We start from the raw sequence: 15,194 nt of genomic DNA, 5'->3' as shown, positions 1-15,194 counted from the left end.
ACAATTTTCTTGCGTCACTGCTCTGTGTGCTGTGTAAGGAAGGGACAGTAGAAATGTGTCCCGCTCTCAAGTCTCCCTTTAAGGACTGGAAGCCTCCCACTACATTGGCTCTGTTTACGTATCTCCCCTTCAAGATCCCTCGCCTGTGCTTATTAAAGCTTCCTAGAGTGCTCTACATTTTCCAGGAACGACGGTGTGCAGTTTATACAGCCTCTTTGCAAAACATTAACAGGTCTGACGTCTGTACACCAATGTGACGCCTCCACTGAAAAGTGATGCTACTGGAGCACAAAAAACAAATACTGAGGAACAGGTGCAAAAAAGAAAAGCAGCACAAGTTCATCACAATCAGTTATCACAATCAATGTGATTTAAGCAACAGTTTGTACAAAGAAAGCTTTTTTTTAAAGATCTGCATTTAAAAAGTCATAATATTCATAACAGGTTTTACTCAAAAAGGTTTTCCAATGGAAGAAAAGTGAAAATCAGGCTCTTTTGGGTCATGTTTGCACCAGTTTCTTACCTCCAAGCTCTTTTACATTCAGGATGGCATTTGGAAATGGCACTGCTTTGATGCTGAAACCTAACAGGAAGTGAAAAAAGAACTCCGTTACTGAACTAACAAGTAAATACTGTCTGTCTAACACGGGTAGAGACGGACTTCCCAACCAAATGATGGGGGACATGGAAAGCATGAGGGAAGAGATTTAATGCTGCTCAAATCCTGCTAGACTGTAGCAAGAGGAATTCCTTCACTTTAAACATTCATATACAGGAGGAAAACTGGGAAGAACAATGATGAATTTTCTAAATATTTAAAATATCCATTTTAAGTGTAAGCGGATTATATCAGAAATCATGTGGCGATAAACATAATAAAACAGGAGATCTCCTCTTCAGTCTTTTCCACTTTCACATTTCTGACAGCTAAATCTCAGTCAGACAAGTTGCTGCTATAATTCTCTGCTAAGGTAAGCAATCGATGTATTTAACAGATGTCCGCCCTTAAAGGAGCCACTGCGGCTAACACGCTAGCAGCTAGGGGCAGCTCCCTGGTGAATAGTTTATATGGAGTTTCTACAGGTGAAAGTGCACAGTGACTAAATTAAGGTGGGCTTCTGTGAAAGCTCAAAGCTGATTGCTGATATAACCTGGAGAGGGACGAGAAATCCTTGTGTCCTTGAAGGATTACACTACATGTATGGAAAACAGAGCAAAGGCAAAAAGTCTGATGTGCTAACCCTAAAGCCTCCTGTTATGGACATAGTAAACCCTCGACTCCCACCTAAATCAAGAAAGAGGCTGTTTATTGGCTTCTTATACATCGTTCTTTAAAATGACTGAACATAAGCATGAGAGAGGTTATTTGTACATACCTGTTGTGGGTACAATGCCATCGCTGGCCTCGCTGCACAACCGGGACAGCAGGCTTGTCTTCCCTGCACCTGTCAGGCCAATGCACACAACATCATATTCTGGTCGTGGTGGCGGTGGTCCTTTACAGCACAGCGTCCGAAAACACTGGAAAAAAAACCAAAAACACGTCAAATCAGTCTTTTTACGATCCTGATATCACAGTGTATCAAATATATGCACACACAGTAAAGGTTTCAGTGTCGACACCTCTTTATCCCTTATCATTTGCATGCACCTTAATTTCACTTTGGTTTTTTCTTTTTTGGAAGCATCCCTGTTTCATGGAGGCTAGATCATAGAGACATCTGTCTAGGTCATTTGTAGGAGTTGTGGAAGGAATACTGAGCCCAATCAGTTTGGGGATTTGCTCACTTGCAAGCCTAAAACATTTCAACGATTGGCTCTGTGAACGACTACTTCCATTCTACTTCTGCGCCTCGGGTGTTCATGTCCTCCCTTCCAGCAAAACACACAACACTCTGCAGAACAAATCACCATAACACTGTGTCAGAACATCCGATAAAAACAAAAACTACATCGTTTGAAGGTATAAGCCTCCTTAAATTAATCAGTGCTCAGTAAACCGAGCTGATGCAGCAACAGGACGAGCGTCCACGCCTGGAAACTAGCATGCTCGCGTCAGCGCAGGAAAACACTTAACCTGTTGTTTTTATGCCCACAAAAGGTTCCATTTATGCAATTCACTAAGCAAACTTTTAAAGCATTTTGGCAAAGACAAGAATAGACATAAAATCTAAAGGCAGTTACTTTGAAATGTGTCTGTATCTTTGGATTTTGCAATAGCTATAAATAAAAAGAAAACAGTATGATGATGTTTGTATATCAATTTCATATGGCTACAACACAATGCATCAAGTTTCTGATAGTTTGAGCAAGACGTGATCAGTCATGAGGGAAAACAGCTGAGATTGATCATTTAATTGATCGTTTAAAGTATTAATGGTTTGACAACATGTTATATGAACTGTTTATATTAATTTAATAAACAGATGTGTCTACAAAACAGATTATTCTCTTGGACCTTGATAATAGAACATTCACTGACAAAACATAGAGTCCTTTGGCTTTGATATTTGGAAGATTAAAGGTCCAGGTCCCTCCACAACTCAGAGCAGCACTAAATTTTCATTAGCTCGTCTTTGGCCCATTATCAACATTTCCTGAAACTTTTATTTACTTTTAAGAGTTATTTTGTTCAGGCAGACAGTTAAACACCGGCTGTCAGATAATCTCCTCGCGGAGGTAAAAACGTGGCTCCAGCCACACATTAAACCGCAGCATTTGATTTCCAGGCATGTTGAAACTTTAGAGGGATTCAATCACACGTGGCATTGATCCCACGCTGGATCGCGCTGCTCTCGTATCTATAAACCTTGACAATACACCAAGCACCTCGGTTATGATGCAACAGAGAGGGATAAAACACAAATGGATGCTTGTCAGAAACGGAGACACCCTCCAGCACCTACAGAGTAGCAGCGTTGCGTAGCTGTTGATACGATAAGGAAAGAAAACTGAGCAGAGTGTTTAAAACTTCCAGGAAGACCAGACAGCCCGTTGATGAGAGGGAAAGGAAAGATCTGCTGAGCATCACATGCAGGTAAAAAGCTGTGCGGTTTAAATGTCAACATTCAGAACTAAAAAGGGTTTTATTAGCAGAACAGAAACCAGTCTGAACAAGGCGCAAACACACACACACACACACACACACACACACACACACACACACACACACACACACACACACACACACACACACACACTTCAACACAGCTAATCTGCTCAATCACAGACTGACAAGAAGGAAAACAGGCACGAGAGTACAGGAACTACTTCTCCAGGTGTGCACGGGTACAAAATAACTAATGTATACCGTAGTGATGAGAAACAGATAAGAAGAAATGGGTGCATTAAAACACAAGATAGTGAATTAATAATAATTAATGAAAGAAATTAGGAAGATTACTCAGATATTGACCAAGCCGCTGATTCATCCAAGCTGGGTGGAAGAGAGTCCAATAGCCTCGATTCTCCATCACAGCCCCAGACGTCAGCGATCGCCAGGGTCAGCTTTTAGAGCCATGCCAAAGCGGAGCTGCCGTTTGATGGAGATGTGGGGAATCTGCCTCATCAGAACCAGACGACGCCGCGGCAACCTGACCCCCCCGACTCTTCCATGAACCCTCAAACAGGAAATAGTCTCCACTTCCACGGAAATGGCATGATCAGTAACACACGCATAAGCCGAGGAAACGCGTGGAAGGTCAAGGTTATGGTCTATCTGTACGGTAAAGAAAGCACCAGATTGGAACAGTGCCTCATTTAAGGATCAAGGAGCAGAAAGGACTAACAGGACATTCATATTGAGCACATGCTTTAGATGAGTTTCCAAAGGATCATCCAGGGCACGACCCTGGGGTCCTCGTGTACACAGCGGCCACTGGGTGTGTGAGTGAGACAGAGATGGGAGCACCCACCTCTGGCCCTCATTGACAGCACAAGATTGACGAGGAGAGGCTGCTCAAAAGGCTCACAGGAGAAAAATAAATACGTCCAAAGCCCTTTGCTTAACCTAAGTCATGGCCCTGTCCTTTTAACCACAAACGTTGCGATTTGATACAAGGGAGATGCCAAATGAGACTGTCCGTGAAGGCTCATTCTCCAGCACTACTGACAGACACCTTGATTTGGTGATTAGACATAAAAGACAACGGCAAACCTTTACCGATTCGCGTGGAAAAAAACAAGAAAACCAGTAACAGTAGAGTCCATTGAAACAAGATAATGACCCATTTGATCACTACAAACTCCCTTAATAGGCAGCCATATTAAAATATTACAAATTTTGTCAGGCTTCATTGCTGCAGACATTTATCATTACACTAAACAACTATAAACTAACCTCATTTTAATAACGGTATGTTTTGGTCTACTCCCCCTAGTGTTTCATAAGAGCATTGCAACACATGTCCTCTTCTGTAGATGGCTGCCATAGGGCATCTTGCCCTTGTTTTAACATGTGCGAAGCTACTCATGGGAGTAAGACACAGAGGTAAAAACGTGGTGTTGACAGCTGGATTTTCCAAGAAAACATTTTTTGTGGTCAGGAGTGAGTGCTACAAGGATTGTTAAAGCCTTGGCTTGCAAGACAACGCTGCAGTTCATCTCCAGGCTGAGGTTGCTAAGCTGAAACAGGCAGTCCGGACAGGAGCAGAAATGCTTCCTCAGAAGTTCAAGGTCCGACTGACCGAGGTTAGAGGCTCTATCTCAACAGTTATAACCAATGGAAATGATGTTTGTTTACATCTGCAGTATAGTATTTCCACTACCTCCTATACCGAGGCACACCAAAGAGCAACCCGCCGCATCCACCCAGGCTTTACACAAGCCGTGTGTTGGGATTTCCCGACAACAGCGGAAAAAGAAACAAGAGATAAGGAGAAATGGGAAAGGACATCTGAGACACCTGCCTCTACAGTCATACCCACCACAGGACGAGGACGGGCAAGCAGGCTGTTTTTATTTTTCCGGACCAAGTGTCGGGACAACACTTGTGTGCATGGCTCACTCTTGACCTTTGGAAATGACACTCCTTTATATGGGCATCCCACCGGAGGATTGGCTAAGAGTTATGTGTGTAATACACACTGGCTACAGTCATAACACAAGCCTTCCAAAGCAGCGGTACGTGGAGGGGAGCAGTCCGAGCAGAGGAAGATATGGTGGAGGGGACGTCCAGGCAGGGGGGAGGGGATGCCATTCATTCGTTCATTCATTCCTTCATTCATTCAACCTCATTCATCTTCTCTCTCCTTGTTGTTATTTGCTTTGAAGTCGGATGGGGGGGGGGGGGCACGGTGGGGCACAATGTGGTTCAGTACAGTGAGGGAGGGGGTGTTTGGGGTTCCCTGCGTGCCATTCTCGTTAGAGGGCTAAGAGAGACATGCTAGACACACGAGGCAGCTCACTGGACTTTTCCCATGAATAATCATTAACAGCTCGAGTGATACAAAGGTTGTCAGTTCAATCCCGGAGACCTGCACACTTACTACATGATACAGTGTCCTTGAGCAAGATATTGAATCCTGAAATATAAAGGCTGCATCTGCGAGCCGGTCCGGAACCACCTGTGTACGAAAGGGACAGAGAGCAACGCATCATGACTGTTTTTATTAATTATGGTGGCTTGCCAACGCTTCTTTCAACGCCCTTTTTCAACCACGTGCACGAGCATCTGGGTGATGGTTGTTGCCACAGGCAAAAATGACTCATTTCTTCAAACCTTAAATGGAACCATAACAAAAAAACTTGGTACTTGGTAGCCGCCACTGTGGTGTGCACTAGGTAGCTGGGCAACGAAATGCAAGACTTCAAAACAGGAATCATTTAATTAAGATTAAGATGTACTTTATTCATCCCCGTAGGGAAAGTGAAATACCCCTGCATCAGAAATAAATGGCTGTGCAAACAGGCATCTGAATACAAACAGACATGAACACGCACACAGAAATACAGAAGAAGGGAGGGAGGACACCAGCACATTTATTAATTAACTATTAAATGGGGCAGTAGATTGCAGTGTACCATCCCACAAATAGTGGTCATTTCAAAATGATCATTGTTGTCACTATTGCAGAGCTCGACAGACACGCAGGGATCACAGCAGCCGGCACCGGCTCGATGTTACCGTCCGCTGAAAGAGACCATGCCTGACAAAATGGCCCACGATCTATTACCCCTGTGCTTCTGCGTATGAGCCGGCCCTGTTTTGAAGCTGATTTACTTGTCACCGTTTCACAGACGCATCATCTCCTTTATACTGAAAGGGCATCTGCTTGCTCTCCCTCCATCACCATCACACCCACTAGCCCGTTCAGCCACCCCAGTGGTGTCTGCAGGACCCTGGTTTCAGCTCCGACACTGCTGCACTGACGCTAAGGTGTCTGGACAAGGAGAAAAGCTCGAAAACACACACAGGACATTACGGAGTGAAGTTACAGCGCCCCCCGGCGGTCTGTTACCACACATTGCATATTACACTGCAGAGCACGGCGACGTACTGTCGACGTACACATAATGTACTGATAAAAGTTAAAAAGCCAAATAACTTGAAGAGAAACAAATTTTAATAACTGAAGTCAAATACTAGAATATTCACGCGAAAGAAAGGCAGAACAGTACTTCTGCATAGGGGGGTTCTATCAGCCAGTATGAGGTGATGTGACAGACCATATGGAGACAGCCATGACTGGTCTTACTGGGCAATGGGCCAAGATTATGAAATAACAACCTGTAATGACTCTATTCTCCCAATTCCCAACTCCCTTTCCCTTTTTTGTACGCGACTGAGCAGCTCCCGTCTGCTCTGACATGGGAGTATTGTGACCCTGTGTAGTTCAGGAGGGGAGCAGATCAAAGGCGGCGGCGCAGCTTTGGGAAAACATTTGGGCCGAGAGGGGACGAGATATCTGTCAGGAAGACTTTCCCACTGGGCTCACTGGTGCTAGGGCCCCGGGATCAGGTTACCCACCGAAAACTGCAACATGAAAAAGGAGGCCATGCTAATTCACACACACGGGGCCGTCTGGTCAACCACCAACATAGCACCAGCGATGCCTCGCTGCCTCATTCCAGCTCTCTTTTCTGACAAAGGTAAGCTAAAACCCCATGATGCCCCCCCCCCCACCCCCCATTCATCACACATACACAATATACACACACTTCTGTGCAGCACTACAACCATCCTCCACAGCCCATCACCCCAAAAACACTCCAGCTTCATCACAGAGGATTAACACGAAACCTTGACATGACCCATTGTTAGGGAGGCAAAGGGGGCCTGGGTGGTTTTGCCACCCCGAATGGTTCCCCTTTTTTTTTTTTTGCACACGGGGAGGGGGGTTTCACAGACTTTTTAACCCACTTCCACGTATGTAAATACACGACTGCTTCCACAACTTGCACAGACACGGACTGATGGTTGAAGAGTCTTGGTAGCGCACAGTCGTGACCAAGATATGGAGGGCGGCGGGGAATAAGAGTGTGTGAGTGTGTGTGTTGGGGGCGGCGTAGTGGGATAATGCCTGTTCACGAAGATAGCATACATGTGTATGTGTGCATTTGTGTGGCAGGGGGATGGGGGTCGGGTGTTGCTGTAAATCTTCGTGTCACTGACAGGAAGACTGTTGTGGACCATTTCCATAAATCTGACCAACACTAATTTGATGGGAGGCTGTGTCCGTCTGGACAGGGACCAGTCTAGACAGTTCTTTTGAGAGGTCCTACAGAGTACCCCTGTTTGTTTCTACCACCATCTGCAAGTAGCGCTGCAAGTGTCCGCTGTCACAGTTCACATGCATTCACGCTGAGTCCACAGCGTATGCTAACAGCGTTGCGCAATCAGCATGGTTGGACCAGTTTACCATTAAGAACTTTCCATATAATGTGAATTATTCATTTACCTCACAGTAAATACAACCCCATAGTTGTATGCAAATGGCCCATCCTAATGGCATCCAGAATACTGACCACCATTTAACCGAGTAGTATCGGCTGGAATACATTATTAAATTCAAAGAATCCAGTGAAGGAAAAAATGCACTCAAAGCTCAATATACCATGACATCACTGGGACTTTTATGTGCATTTCAATGTTTTTTAAGAAGGTAATCACTCAGAAGAAGGTCACTCATTACAAGTATAGAAGATAATGAATCAGATAATCTATGCAGCAGGTCTGCTACACATGCTGGGGGGACTCAAGGGCCACAGCCCAGAGTCATCCCCCCAGCACGACACATTTATCCGTCTGGAGCCTATCTTGGAGCTCCTGCGTGTATCATGACATTTACTGGAAAAGTACATTAGGCAGAGGACTGAAGGGACGGGCATCAGGGGGCCCGTCCACAAAAACGTTTTTATATTAGGCTCGTTTTGTTCAAAGAAAGCAAGATCGGGGTGCTAGCAAGGCAGCTGCATGCAAGAATAGAAGACACCTTCGCTCTATGGGGCATCTGAGCGTCCGCAGAAGCGAGCGCGGTCGGATTTAGGGAACCGTTTATGTAAACCTCCTGATCTGAAGGAATCATTAACTTGGTTGGACTTGCGCATTTTGATGGCCAACACCTTGGTTTGCTGGTCACAGCGTAGGGTAAAAAAATGTTTTTCTGCACCCATGTAGAGGATCAAAGCTTGAGGGGCCCCCTTTTGAAGGCCCTGAAACCAGTGTGCAGGGACCACAGGGGGTGGGGGCGCCCCATCTCATAGACATAAAAAGGATGGGTGAATAGGGAGGGCACTTGTCCCACTTACATCAGTTATGGCACATTTTCATACAGCATCCAACTATCGACGACTAACTAAAAATTCAATAAATAAAAACCTCAGGGCCCCCGATCTCCCTGAAACGAGTGTGGGAACATTTCAAGCTTGAGGAAGCTGTCATAAAACGTGAAAGAATTCTCCTCAACCATTCCGAGACCCTTTTGAGAGTATAGGTGGGGACCGACTGAACAATAAATCTGTTTTCATATATAGCGCAGGAGCCGAGAATGTGGGTGATTAGTGGGGGGAGCCAGTTCGTTAAGCCTTTTCAACACTAGAACATATCACAGTATATCACAGAATACAGAAACTGTTGATCTTATAATGCTAAAAGATTCAGACCAAAACGTTCATTAGCTGCAGACTTCTTTAACACAAGGAAGTGTGAAAGAGAAAAGCGTTTGGAACTGGATAAAAAGCCAGAGACAGAGAGAGTGCCCCCCCCCCCACCCCCACCCCCACCCCCATGACAGACCGTGATGGATAACAGATAGGCCTCTGGAGACGTTTGGGAGCAAGAAAATGGAAAAGCCATTATTAGGAGTGAACCACAAATAGTGAAATCAAGAGGAGATCAGAGGAACATTTCCAGGAAGAGAAGGAGCGTGACCCTGGAGGATTGCTGGGCATTAATGGAGCACCAGGGGTTTTCAGTAGAATAAGAATTAGTCACAACAGATCAGCGGCAGCTGGATTCCGAAGCTGTTGCAATCACGAGGGATGGGATGTTTGACAACTTTGTTGCAGAAGCACACACTGAAATTTTTATGCTTCGTTCAGAACTCGTGAACTCATCTCAAGGAGGGGAAATGACCCCCGTATCACTCCCGGGGCATTCGCCGGTGGAGAAAGACGAGGATCCACGAGTCCTGGGTGGGACTCTTTCCTGGAGCCATCTCTTTCCATATAAAATGGATCTCTTTGCGTCTGGTCTCAGCCAGTATTTTTACACCGTCTTACTCGGATAAACGTTTTGGTCAGAGGAAACCTCATTATTCAACCTGTCATAACTTCTAAAAACCACACTGGTTAGGTCCGTTGCCCCCCCACTTCCGGGTCGCTGCCGACTGTTTGGGAGCTCCAAGCGGTTAATTGCCCCACGGGGAATTATCAGTTTCTACAAACACTGCGTGAAATAAAGCCCAGCATACGCGTCTGCATGCCGGTGCTCCGTCATGTCAGCGTTGGGTGGATCGTGTCCAGTTCAGACGGATTCCACAGCTGAAAAGAGCCCGTTTCCAAGCTGCATTTAAGTATCCTCCTGTGAGTGAATGTATGATTCCTCCATACGGTCGTCTATCTGCTAAATAAATACATGATGAAAAAAAAAATAATAATCATACCTGAACTGGAAAAATGTGACTTGACTCCAACTTCAGTTAGAGTCAAGTCACAACACACGAGAGAAAAATCAACCGTCACCCCAGAGGTTTAAATTTTCCCCCTATAAAAATAAAACTGACACTTGTTATGACGGCTGTTTTCATCAGGTGGGCGTTCTGGAGCTTCTCGCCGTGGTCGTCGGAAGTTGACCAGACGCATTGTTTTAACCTTCGCGGGAGGAGCGGCGCTCCGATTCCCAGGGGCAAACTGGGTAAAAGAGTAAATCACTTCAATGGGCCTTCATTAAGCACAGTTAGCGTCAACAGTTAATTATGCAAATGAGGAGCGCCGCCATGCGGTCCGTGGCCTCTCCTTTCACGCTACACACTTTAAAGCAGCGCCATGCTGACACCCGTGCATACACACCACACAAGGTACATGCAGCACATTCACTTTGGCTGTGCGGCCTCCACACATTCGGTTCCCCCCCCCTCACTCATTCCTCATCAGCAATCTGGAAAGGAGCATTATGGTGCCAATACATAAATGAAGACCGATGAGCCCCCCCCAGATCTCCAGGGGCTATTCTTGCCATCAAAAGAACCTCCGGAAGGTTCTTGCTGGGTGAAGCTGAAAGCCGACGGAGATCTGGTCGTCAGAAACGGGGAGTGGGAGGCGTCGGCGCCTCCTCCACAACAAAATGGAAAGAGAAAACAATAACTAGCATCCAAACAGTCAATTAGGCAAAAATGCATGACAGCTGAACGGGTTTCTGCCTTGTCATGATAGTCGTTTCCCTTCTCGGCCTCTTCCACGCGTCTGCGGAGCTCCGACTTGATCTCAACCGGTCAAACTGAGACCATCCGGCTGCAGGCAACACATTGTTGGCTATTTTCCTTTGAACAAGTTGCTTAAAGGTAGTTTTAAAGCGATTACGCAAGAGCAAATCGAACCCAGACCGAGGCCTCTCTCAGCAAAGGCCTGCTCAGACGACACCACGTCGTACAGGTGTTTCACATTCTTCTGACAGGAGTCACAACATGGCAGTGCAGCAGCCCATTTCTGGATCATAACATGTTATGATTCGGAGCCAGCGGCTGAATTGTGCTGCTTTTCATTCATCGTCTAGTAACTGATACTGAGGTCCACATCATAGCTGTGGAGATGGAGTCAGTCCCACAAAACATGTGTCACGGGGTCCCAGCGCACATGTGTTGAAGATGGCGGGCGAGAACACGATCCGAGTAGTAGGACTAAATGCCACACAGGGAGTATTCGAGTGAAGTCGATGGACTCCACATGTTCTCCTACTTTAAAATTAACAGAAGACATGAGCATGCACGGTCTCCTCCTTTAAACGGAGGAGGAAAAACCCTGGAAGCAGTCCTCTCCGAACCACTCCACACTCCTAATCCAATGGAACGACTCGAACGCTTCGTCTCAAAATGCCATACAGCTCCGGCTTCAGATGACTTTTACAGTACAAAGTATGAATAATGTGCAGTTTAAGCACGGAAAGCAACACCTGGACCTCAAATGTGCTCCAGTCACAACACAAACCCAGGCTGGTGGATAAATGTGCATATGGTGCTGTTGCGCAAACACGCTTCATAAATGAGTGAGCACAGAGGGAAGCGTTTACTCAAAGACAGGAAAGAACAAGCGCCAGTTGTGCCATGATCCATCACAGGCGCGCCGTTGACGCTCCGCAGCTCGACCTGACTCAGAGGCATCCTCAGCTCTTCTCGAGGTCCAAAAACCCAACCGGCTTAATGAAAAGCATCTGCCATTAACCTGCTGGTAGATCCATTTCAGAGGGCTGAATTATCTTCGCCCTGAAGCTGCTGAAGAAGTACCAGGGCAAATAGTTTCAGGGCTTAATCACCGATGATGCACGAGGTTTTAAAACACTTCACATGTGTCTGTTTTGGGTTTAAAAGCATGAAAACAACTGCACATAATGAGCCAGCTTAAAGGGGAAGAAAATGAAAACGGCATTCCTTCCTTTAGACAGCCAGGGAAATTCTTTCTCTTGATTTTTGTGGTTTTTCATGCGAGTGCATAAAAGCTCAACGCGTTCCTTGTGCACCTCGAGATTTGTGAGCATTGAGCACTAAAAAACGACCGACCGACATTCTCACACATTCTATTATACTTAAACAAATGTGGTTTTGATGGGTAAGGAGTCTAATGTTCAGTTATTGTGGTGTTCCCCCAGTCAGATATAGAACCAATGACCATGAACCCCGGTGAAATCTACAAATGCAACAATAATCCTGAGGGGAAATGATGCAAACCACTAAATCTGCAACAGGAGGGAGCTAATCGGTGACTGCATGGCTCCACCCAGAGGATGCTCGAGTGCATTTCTGAGGACGGGATTTTGTGCCACAAGTCAAAGGCAGATGAGGGTTAAACCAAGGAAACCAACCCAGAAGACCAACTACCAGAGAAGGAAAGAGGAACGCGTCCGGAATGCTTGAGGTGAGGCGGGGAAGAGCAAGGAACGCATGAATACAGATACATCAGTGGCAAAATCAGGACAAAACCTAACATAGCACAAAAAATATAATAAAAAAACAAGAATCCCATTTATGAGAGCAGCTGTTTCTAGCAGAGAAACAGCACAGCAAAATAACATTTTGTTCACAGGACCCTGACACTTGGGTTGGAATATTGGACTATTCACACATTTCCATCTGTGTCAGAACACGTTGTTCTGAATGGAGAGGTCACCAGAGAGCTCAGTGGTTCAGGTCCAGCGAGTATGGCAGGAAAACTAAAGCAGTTTTAAACTTACTGCCAATTATGAAAAGTAATCAGAGACTCCCAGAGACTCCGAGGTAACATTTTGCATTTCAGATACTGATGTTCAAGAAGTTAACTGCATTTCTTTGGCTTGTTCTTGTACACGCACACACGTGAAGCTTAGCCAACGTGCTGCTGATGCTGAGACTGCTGAGAGAAGGCCGAGCCGGAGCTGCAACACACAAGTCACAGCCAGGATCTTGTCAAAACAACACAGATTTAAACCTAAGGAGTCTGTGTGAGACATACCAGTAATGTATTGTTGCTCCAAGTCTCTGTCCAACCCAGTCTTTTAATAAGTAATGATCCACAAAAACCTGCTATTATTTAGGTTTGGGGGTTTTTTTTAACCTGCTTTTTCTCACATTTTGGTTAATCTGAAAATCTAAACGTCATATTTGAAGAGAACATGCAACAAGAATTTAGATGATTAAGGAAAAAATGGCTCCAAGTTCAGCACTTCTTCAGCGGTTGTTGAAGTGCTCCCAACTCGCCCACAGAGGGCGCCATTGCTCTTTGAATCTTTACTTCCTCAAAGAAGCCAAACTAGTTCAAGCAGCATTTCCTTATTAGTACAATATCAAAGAGACTGGCGGCACAGGAATACAGACATATTGTGTAAGAAAGGCAAAATTACAGCTGAGGAATGTGGAATGAGGAGGCCGACGCCTCGAACTGTCTGAAGAGTTTATTTTTAACAAGTTTCACAAATGATTAGCTGAGAAGAAGAGCAATAGGACCTCCTTTCAGACATCACTGCTGAAATAGTAACTGGAGCAGCTGACAGCTCCTATGTCACAATTAGGAGTCCTTCAGACATCAAGACAAGTGTGAAAGTCACTGTGAGACAATTAGAAATTCATAAAGCCATAGCTGTTCTTCACCAGTCAGTTCCACCCAGCCAATTAACAAGAAGAGACCTTAAAACACGAGAATATGGAGGATTTATTTTAGGGTCATCTTATAGGAAACAAGACATGAGGCTTAACTAACCAAACTAAACCAAATGTGTGTGATACCACAGCATCTCCATCTCAGCCTCGAGTGTCTTGTAGAAATCCTCATGACAACTAGGTCCTGAGTGCGTCATACAGGTATCCTACGCACGCACAAACACACATAATTCAAAGTGTTTGGTTCCTGCTTTGTGCGGTTTAAGAGAAGAAGCGTTAGCTACTGACCGTCCATCACCCTACTGCAGGTAATGTGGCCACAGTAAAAGTACCAGAGCCCGGCCTTGTGTGGTGCTTTATCAGTCCTCCAACAATTCAACAGGCATATTTACTGGATCCGATTTGCCACTAGGAAGGATGTGGCCCTCAAAAACACCTCCAACGAGTTCCTGGAATACATGGCATACAAAGGCTGGGGAGCCAACGCAGCTCCAGTGGGAAATCGTCCTTTGTACTTTCTCAAACACCCGGAGATAAATTCCATGGCAAAACGTCCTTGACGCAACAAGATGAAATCAGAAAGCGCTGCAGTTCAGGAAGTGGTGCTTGATAGTGGCTGTTGACCTTTGTCTTATTCGTCATCGCGTCATCGAGCCGCACGGTTATTTTGAAAGGCGGAATATTTGGTTTTCAGGATGGGGAGCTGGCCGCTCACATCCTGCCATTCAGAAATAAAACCGATTCCCAGGAGGTCGCGATCCAACGCGGCGCTGGATTTAAACACAGGCCGACCCAAACGCTAAAACATCATTAAAACCCGAGCAGACGGCATCCTGGTGCCGCCTGACTTTAAACAAAAAGAAAGAGAGAGAGAGTTAAAAATATAATGTCCTGAAAACAAGGTGATGTGACACTAACAAGCCCGATGGAAAGTTCTGGCTGTCCCGTCTGCAGTTCTTAAACCTGGACGTTTCATTAACAGCAGTTCTGCTCTATATAGAAACACTACTGACCACTCCTATACTGACCACCGGAGGGATCCTTTCAGCTAAAATACCAGTTCGCTGTAAAAGCGCAACTGGCTGTTGCCATAGCAACCCCGATTTGTTTCCACACCGTCGTATTGAAGACGTAGAAGGTTTCGTTCTAAATCAAGCGTGAACCGGCCCGGAGCGCTTTGGTGTAAATGATGTGGAGCCAGAGCCATTTTCCACCCCATTAATGACATAATGAGGCGACTGTGGAGGGTCTAATACGTTCACATGGACCCTTTATGGTTCCAGAAAAGAACCTCTTTACCACACAGGAGACGGGGAACCCAGTTACCCGGACGATGATGCTTCACTTGCTCATCCATATTCAGTTAATATTTCCATTTTGAGCTTCACTCCCATTACAAAGTTCCTGATG

The 15,194-nt window shown here is 45.5% G+C and overlaps 1 protein-coding gene across 6 annotated transcripts in view; it reads right to left on the bottom strand.

Moving 5' to 3' along the window:
* Positions 1-15,194, bottom strand: part of LOC130525836 (ADP-ribosylation factor-like protein 15) — a 53,119-nt gene that overhangs the window by 33,419 nt on the left and 4,506 nt on the right. For all 6 annotated transcript variants that reach the window (XR_008950596.1, XR_008950597.1, XM_057033053.1 and 3 more), the window contains exons 2-3: positions 1,377-1,521; positions 524-583 (exon numbers count right to left, since the gene is read on the bottom strand). Coding sequence is in view for 4 of the 6 variants with exons in the window: in XM_057033053.1 (XP_056889033.1) it covers positions 524-583; positions 1,377-1,521 (205 nt within the window). In the remaining 2 variants the exon portion in view is untranslated. The remainder of the gene's footprint in view (positions 1-523; positions 584-1,376; positions 1,522-15,194) is intronic.

Source organism: Takifugu flavidus, chromosome 5 (assembly GCF_003711565.1).
Source record: "Takifugu flavidus isolate HTHZ2018 chromosome 5, ASM371156v2, whole genome shotgun sequence".
Taxonomy (NCBI): Eukaryota; Metazoa; Chordata; class Actinopteri; order Tetraodontiformes; family Tetraodontidae; genus Takifugu; species Takifugu flavidus.
Note: the sequence above shows the minus strand (reverse complement) of the source record. Positions and strands in the feature narration are given on the sequence as shown.